Raw genomic sequence first — 8,527 nt, forward strand, 5'->3', positions numbered from 1 at the left:
ATACTTCGAAGTGCAATATAGATAATTGTAATAAAAATATGACTGGTAAACATTCCTCCAATTTGGAAAAACATATTTTTTCCCATCATAAAAAACAATTTAATGAACTCCAAGATGTTAAAAATAGCAAAAAAATTGATGCTCCTGAGTCTACATGGAAATTCAAAAAAACAAAAGGTAAGTTTTGTATTTTTATAATTTACATAACTAGATGCACTAATTTATCATAATCGGTAAGAAAAAAATAAGTTAGGTTAGATAAACTACTGTTCTATTTTAATTGTTATTATACGTTTAGATTATATCATTTAGACATTTTACTTTTTTACAAATAAATATTATTTGTTAAAAATAAATTAGAAATTGATTATTATCTGCTCATAACATAATAATAGGAATTATAATTTATAATAAATATTTCATTAATAAAATCAATAGTTAGGTATTAAATGCACAATAATTATTTAAACATACTGCATAATGAATATTATTATACTTTACCTATTTTTTGTTAGCTGAAACTTGGAATGTATCTTATGTATCTTAGTTAATACTTAGATATTTCAATACAATATGTCAATATGTATTATTATTATTATTATTAATATTCATGTATTTGAGTATCATTCAAGTGTCATTTATAGTTTTACTGTAGTCATATTTAAGAGTATTATATATTATGTATTCATAAATATAAACATTTTAATTAATATCCTTTATAGTTTAAACATTAATTATAGTAATTATTTTTATGTAGAGAGACATTGATTCAAGTCAAATGCTTATGAGTTCTTTTATTGCAAACAAGACTATAAAAATTGAAATGGACAAGAAGAAACTACTGTCTGCTTGTGTTGAACTAATAACAGTGAATGGAAGACCAATGTGCCTAATGCAAGATTCTGGTTTTCAAAAAATAATAAATCCAATACTTAAAGCCTTTGAACCTAATTGTAAGTGCTTTTAATTGCTTAGCAAAATATCTAAACCTTTGAAATATTATGTCGCATGTTGTATAACTTGTTATAAATTTATATTTTATAGCTATATCTATAAATCCACAAAACATAAGAAGTCATGTATCTGCTACTGCTTTAAAAATAGTTGCTGAAATTTCTGACGATATGAAATATAAGATGGTTTCATTGAAAGTAGATGGAGTTTCAAGACATAATAAGTCATTTTTGGGAGTCAATGTTCAATATATGCACAAAGATACATTGACTTTAAAAATTAAAACCTTGGCCATTTTCGAGCTTGTTGAACGCCATTCCTCGAAATACTTATAAGATACAGTAAGATATATAAATGTTAATTGAATATTTTTTTATATACCTATTTAATAGGTATTTATTTAGTATTCAGAGTCTAAAATTGGGAGGCATAAATGTAATGAACCCCCCAATTTCGAAATTACCACATTCATAATTAATGGCGTTTGTAGTTAATTTGTACTTATGTTTTATTTTGTTAGTAATATTGTTAAGGCCATTATTAAATAAATTATAATTTTCTGAGGAGTCAAGATGGTAAGGTTGGGGGTAAGATCATTATGTAATGCATCATAAGACTAAAAAAAAAATAAGGGGCTTCAGCACCTATATTCTTTTATTGAAATTGGGCAATTAATATTATATTTTGCTAATAATTATTTTATATTCACTTTCTTAGTTGCTTAATGTTATAAGTAAATATGGACTAACTAAATATCAAATATATTCAATTACAAGTGATAACGCTGCTAATATGTTAAAAATGACTGATTTAATGATAAGCGATCCAGATCAAGAAATAGGTAATTTAATGATTTAGATAATTTTAAAAGTTTAATACCAATCATAATAAATAATGTACTCTGTAAAGGTTAAATATTTGGATATATTATGTTGTTATATTATGTATATAATGCGAGTAGGTACTTGATATGAAATGTGGTTTTTTTAAATAAAAATTATTTTTCAATTTTTCATGAATCAGCTGAAGACTTGATAGTGGATAATGAACCAATAGAGCTTGAAAATGAGGTAATTGATGCTATTTGTCCAGAAGCAATTACTTCAAAAGTAAGATGTGCAGCACACACTTTAAATTTGGCAATTGAAGAGGGACTGAAAATCCAAAGTATCCGTGGTGCTCTTGCACGAGCAAGAACAGTAATTAATTTAAAATATTTAACTTCTGATTGTTTTATACTAATTAACTAATTTTAGGTTGTTAAGAAATTACGAACTCCAATCTATGCTGGACTACTTAAACAGGAAAATAAAAAACAAGCCATTCGTGATGTGGAAACCCGATGGTCATCTGTGTATGACATGTTATATAGATTTCTTGAACTCAAAGATTTCTGTTTGAAATTTCAAGATACCATGAACGATTTAAAACTATCTTTACCCGATTGGGATAATATTGAAAAAATGGTAATAAAATTAATATTGCCTATTATTGTGTAATATCAATTAATAACCAATTTCAAGTACCTACTCGTATTATTTTGTAAAATGAAATTACAAAAACATAAAATATTTTATAATGTTGCAGGTGGCTTCACTAGAACCTGCAAAAATAGGACTTGTTTCTTTACAAAAAAGTGATATTACCATTGGGGATTTCTTTGCAATTTGGTGGAATATATTATCAAAGTTACAAAAAGTAGATAGTTCATTATCACAAGCAATAGTAATTTCTATGGACCGGAGAAGTAAATTATTGTTTGAAGAACCTATATTTTCTTCTGGTTTGTAATATGTTATTGTTCTGTTTAATATTATCGGAAGTAATATATATGTAGATTAAAAAATTAAAATGTACAACTTTTATTTCCAGTAATTTTTTTAGATCCTCGGTTTCAAAGAATGCTCAGCATAGAACAAAAGTCAATTGCTAAAAATCACTTAAACAAAACATGGAATGCAATGAAACTTACTTTTGAAACAATTGTAAATAATGATGTTAGTGAGACAACCACCAACGAAGATGATACTATTGGTGAAATAGATGAATTTGAAATATTTTTAAGTTCTCAAAGCAGTACACCGTGCCTTGAGGTGGAAAATAATGATAATCGTTCAATTAGAGTTATAATTGAAGAATTTGATAATGTGCCTCGACTTCATCATAAAAGCTGTGTTCTAAAATATTGGTCAGAGAATAAAATTATAAAACCAGAATTATTTCAGTTAACACAAGTTGTTATGGCTGTTCCGTGTACGCAGGTAATAATATAAAATTTATGGCACCTATTGAACAATAATACTTAATGTACATTGTATATGTATATTTTATAGGTGACTGTAGAAAGGACGTTTTCCGGATTAAAGTTTATTTGCAACGATCTAAGATCATCCATATCCTCTCATTTACTTGATGATATTTTGGTCATACGAGGAAATCATAGTTATAACTAATTTTCAATGTTGTTTAATTTACAATTTACATTTTATAAAATTATAATAAATTATTATAGGTACTTACAGTTTTTGTTTTTTGTTAATTTATAAAAAGGTGTATAAAAATTAAAAACCACGGTCTAAGAATTAAGACAGAATAGAGATTAGATAATATTATGTACTGAGATTTATATTTTATCTTAGTCTGTGGTGTAAACACATCATTATAAATAGTTCATAATTGTTAAGTTAAAAAAAAAAAAAGGTTTTGTGAAAAGCGGTATTTAAACCGATTAAAATCGGTAAGTGGTGATTTAAATATATCATAAACCGTTAAAAATTGGTATCCGGTAACCATTATATTAATCTGGTGTAAGGTAACCGATAACTGGTTAACAACACTTCTTAGAACGAGAAAACTGGTAACCGGTTAGTAAAAAATTTTCGGCTCCTACCGGAGCCGAATACCCCTTATTTTAGAAACGGTTTTAAGCCCTGTATTTTACTCATTTAATTAATAATTTTTTGTTTTATCAATGTTTGATGTTTTTTTTTTTTTAGGAATGAAGGAAGGAGTGATAAATATAATTATAACAATACCAGAACCAGTTTTTATAAAATCCATTGACACAGAAGACCACAGACATACAGGTGAACACATGTGTGAAATTATGGAAGAAATTATTGAAAAAATATGGAGCACTCAAGTTTTTTACTGTCATCACAGATAATGCAAAAAATATGCGAAAGGCTTGTAAACTACTTGAACAAAAATATCCACATCTTTCTTCTTATGGATGTCTTGCTCATACGCTTAACCTAATGATTGGAGACATTCGCAAATTAGTCTCTGTCAAAAAATATATTGATGATGTTTGTGAAATTATTAAAACTATTCGTGGATATACTATTCTACTGTCAAAGTTTACTAAAATTGAAAAAGAAAACAACATTATAACAACATTAAAACTACCAGTAATTACACAATGGGGTTCAGTTGTCTTAAGTCTTAAAAGTATGTTACAATGTAAAACCATTTTACGCATTTTAGCCGTAAGTGAAGATGTTGGTCAATTACCTGAACCTATGGAAAGAAAGTTAAGAGATGATAAATTTTGGGTTAACATTTTAAAACTGACTAACCTACTTGAACCGATTCTCCAGTGGATAACTCGTCTAGAGAGTGATAAACCTACTATACATTTAGTCACACAAGCATTTAGTGAAATTTCTAAATCATTTAATGATAACTTACCAGAGGCACCCATTTCAAAAATAGACCAAGAAAGAATAATTGAAGTATTTGAACATAGGAGAAAGTTTGCACTAAAACCTATACACTTAGCTGCTGATATACTAAATTGTGGTTCAATTGGATCAAATATTACTAATCAGGAACAAGTGGAAGCCATGCAATTTATTTGTAAAGTTGCAGAAGATTTAAACTACAGCCAAGCTGAGATTTCTGCTATTTTAATTGATTTAGCAAAATATCGAGCTAAAGAGGGTCTGTGGCAAAATAGCTTTATATGGATTTCTGCTAAAGATATAGAACCTGCATTATGGTGGAAAGGCATTTGTGGATCATCATGTCTGTCTACTATAGCTCACCATATACTTTCAAATCCAGCGACTAGTGCTGCTACTGAACGCTCATTTAGCACTCAAGGTTTTATTCATAGCAAACGTAGAAATAGATTACTAAATTCCAGGATAGATAACTCACATTTGTTAAACAAAATTTAAAATTTTGTAGTGATGTGAAAGTTGACACCAAAAACGTCAATAATTTAAGTATAAATGTAGATACACTGAACCAGACCAATTATGAAACTGAAATTATTGAAGTTGAACAAACAACAAGAGCTGAACAAATAAATGAAACTAGAAGTAATGAGGAGTCTTCACTTGGAGAGGAAGATATTATAAATCTCTTGGAAGGAAATGAAGGTGTTTCAACTTCAGATTCTGATTTTTGACTCTTTACTCTTTAGCATTCAAATTTCAGTTATAAGAATTGTTAAGTTTTTTTTTTAAATTTTGTTTTATTAAATTTCCTATACATTTGTTTTATTGTTTCGAACTTTTGAATAATATTTATTATTTAAGTATAAACTAAAATAAATTGTTTTGACTAAATAAGACTAATAATAAAGAATTGAGTCTATGTCTATTTAAAAAAATATATATTAATTATTATTTATTTAAATTAAATTTACTGATACCATTTAAAAATTAGATCAAATTAGGGGATAAAATATTTGTCTAAATTTAAAGAATAATTTTAAATTGATTAAAGCTAATTAAAAAAAAAATTAAGTTTAATAAGTTGAATTAAAATTAAATTTTTAAAAAACATATATTTTAGAAATATCTGGAAATTTCTTCAGAATTAAATTTCTGAAATTTAACATCTCTAATCAAAATACCTGTGTATATTTTTGTCATTATTATTATTATTATATTTTTATTATAGGACTAAGCTCAAATATTATTAAATTAAACTCACCATCACCAGGAACATGGAAAGTAACTGATGATAATAAGTTACGTTCCACTAAGTTGTCAAAAAGAAAGCTAAATTTTGATTCAATGTCGCAAAAAGTTAATGGAAACCGTAATAGTAATCTCCATGTTAGTCAATCTCCAAAATATTTTGGTAAAATCGAACTTACATTTGCATAATATTAAGATCATCATTAGTTATATCATTATATTTATTTTGAATCTATATGAATCAAAAATAGTTTTCTTATAGTTATTAATTTTGTACTTATAGAAAACATAAATACAGATGTGCTTAAGTCTCCTACAAGAAACTGGCAAATTAATGATCACAATATTGATGGTGTTGCTACTACTCTAGCTCAGGGGTCGGCAACCTGTGGCTAGCAAGCCACATGTGGCTCTTTCGGTCTAAAGTTGCGGCTCCCCAGCTACATACACAAAAATTAATATTTTATGTTCAAAAACAATATTTTATGATATAAAAACGTATATTATTTTTGTTGCTTTTGGAAATATGAAATAATACGTAACGAAAATAATTTGATAGGGCCCGCATGGAGTACAGTCTATCGTTGTAAAATGTTTATTATAGATTATAATAAAATCGCGACACTATCTACAACTAATTAGTCATACGCCGTCACCAGAAGTTAATAACGTGAACAAAGTCCAAAATAATACGATATTATTTTATGACTTATTTTGTTCGACGAATTGACATATGTCAGTCAGTCTCAGACCTCAGTCGTACAGCGCAGATGACGTTACGTTGCATGTGCGTGTTAATTTAATTTAATTTTCTGGTTTTTGGCTGTATCGTCACTATATTTTATTTTTTCGTTCATTGTTTCATTATAGAAAAGAAGACTATTTAGAAGCAAATTATTTTTTGAAAGGTGTGTACACATGTAATATAATAAAATTAAATTTAAAAATCATTATTTCAGCGTCATCATGACATCTAATAAAAAAAGGAAAAGAACTGAAGAAAATAGAGAATTTCATCAGGATTGGACGGAGTCCTTTGCGTTCATATGCAACACAGATGGCATTCCGACTTGCCTCATTTGTCTGGAAAAGCTGGCGCACAAAAAAAAGTCAAATTTGGAGAGACACTTTAATACAAAACATACCCAGTTCGCTAGTAAATATCCAATCGGTGATACACGAAAAAAAGCTGTTGAAGAGCTAAAAAACAAAACAGCAGTCAAGTTCCATGCTAAGTAACTGGACGCAATCTTCAAATAACGTAAATCAAGCTAGCTTTGCAGTAGCACTAGAAATTGCAAAAAGAGGGAAACCAATTACGGATGGTGAGTACGTCAAAGATTGTTTTATACGTGCATCTGATGAACTGTTTCGTGATTTCAAAAACAAAGACGAAATCATGAAAAAAAATCAAAGATTTGCCTTTGTCAGCTAAAACAGTACAAGATAGAACTGCAAAATTGTCTTCAAATGTAACACATATGCAAGTGAGAGACATTCAAGTAGCTTCTGCCTTATCACTTGCTATAGATGAGTCTTGTGACATAAAAGACACGGTACAAGTTTCCCTTTTCGTCAGATATATGTCGTCCCAAGGTCCAAAAGAAGAACTGTTAGGGTTGCTACCGCTCTCTGGACAAACTCGTGGGGAAGATATAGCAAATGCTGTGCAAAAATGCCTGGAAGACAATGGAATAAATTTAAATAAAATCGTTTCCATAGCAACTGATGGAGCCAGAAGTATGACTGGAATACATAAAGGTGCAATATCGATTCTTCAGACCAAAATTAACCACGAAATCCTAACGTTTCACTGCATAATTCATCAAGAGGCGCTTTGTGCCCAAACATTTCCGTCCGAAATAGTTGAGGTCATGAACTTAGTAATTAAAATTATTAACAGCATCTTAGCAAAAACACTCTACCATCGCCAGTTTAAAGATTTCCTTGAAGAAATAGATAGCCCGTATTCTGACCTACTTTTGCACAATAAAGTACGATGGCTTTCCAGAGGTAACGTATTAAAACGTTTTGCTTCGTGCTTGAGAGAAATAAAAACATTCGTCAATGAAAAAGGCATTGACCATCTCGAATCGGAAGAAGACAAATGGTTACAAAAATTCTTCTTCATGGTAGATATTACAATGAAACTAAATGAGCTAAATATAAAACTACAAGGAAAGGGAGTTCCAGCATATGCCTTGATGGAAGAAGTGGTTTGTTTCGAAAAAAAATTACTTATTTTTAGTGAAGACATGGAGAGCGGTAAATTATTTTATTTTAGAAATCTAAAGCAATATTGTGATGAAAACAATGCAAATATTGACATTAATTACTTCTGCATAACTATAAAAAAAATGAAGGATGAATTCTCCAAAAGATTCGAGCAATTCAAAACAAACAAAAGTACTCTCGCATTTATAGTAAATCCTTTCAACACAAACACACATGAGATCAACATTGAACCATTTGAAATTGATGCTGGATCGTTTCAAATGCAATTGCTCGATTTAAAAAACAAAGACCTGTGGAGTGACAAGTTCATAGAACTCAAGAGTAAGTTGGAAGAATTGGAGGTTCAGAAATGCATGCACGTCGCGCAGAACAAGTGGACAGCTCTAAAAAAAAAATGCCGAGAGTAG

General features: G+C 28.8%; 2 protein-coding genes across 2 annotated transcripts; both read left to right on the plus strand.

Annotated features, from left to right (window-relative positions):
• The first annotated feature begins 873 nt into the window (after positions 1-873).
• LOC112591995 lies at positions 874-1,696 on the plus strand. Its single transcript, XM_025335958.1, has 3 exons — positions 874-953; positions 1,045-1,295; positions 1,672-1,696. The coding sequence occupies exons 1-2, from the start codon at positions 884-886 to the stop codon at positions 1,287-1,289; spliced, it is 315 nt and encodes a 104-aa protein (XP_025191743.1). The 5' UTR covers positions 874-883; the 3' UTR covers positions 1,290-1,295; positions 1,672-1,696.
• A 5,670-nt stretch (positions 1,697-7,366) lies between these two features.
• On the plus strand, positions 7,367-8,527 carry LOC112591997 (general transcription factor II-I repeat domain-containing protein 2A-like). Its single transcript, XM_025335960.1, has one exon. It carries the CDS (start codon positions 7,367-7,369, stop codon positions 8,525-8,527), a length of 1,161 nt encoding a protein of 386 aa, XP_025191745.1.

The sequence above is a fragment of the Melanaphis sacchari genome, unplaced genomic scaffold (assembly GCF_002803265.2).
Source record: "Melanaphis sacchari strain LSU unplaced genomic scaffold, SCAv2.0 Contig152_pilon_pilon, whole genome shotgun sequence".
Classification (NCBI taxonomy): domain Eukaryota; kingdom Metazoa; phylum Arthropoda; class Insecta; order Hemiptera; family Aphididae; genus Melanaphis; species Melanaphis sacchari.

Excerpts from the sequence above, each read along its gene's own strand:
- LOC112591997 (XM_025335960.1), top strand. The coding sequence starts at position 7,367 with ATGCAAGTGAGAGACATTCAAGTAGCTTCTGCCTTATCACTTGCTATA.
- LOC112591995 (XM_025335958.1), top strand. The coding sequence starts at position 884 with ATGTGCCTAATGCAAGATTCTGGTTTTCAAAAAATAATAAATCCAATA. Across the intron at positions 954-1,044 it reads TAAAGCCTTTGAACCTAATT|CTATATCTATAAATCCACAA; the intron begins GTAAGTGCTTTT and ends TATATTTTATAG.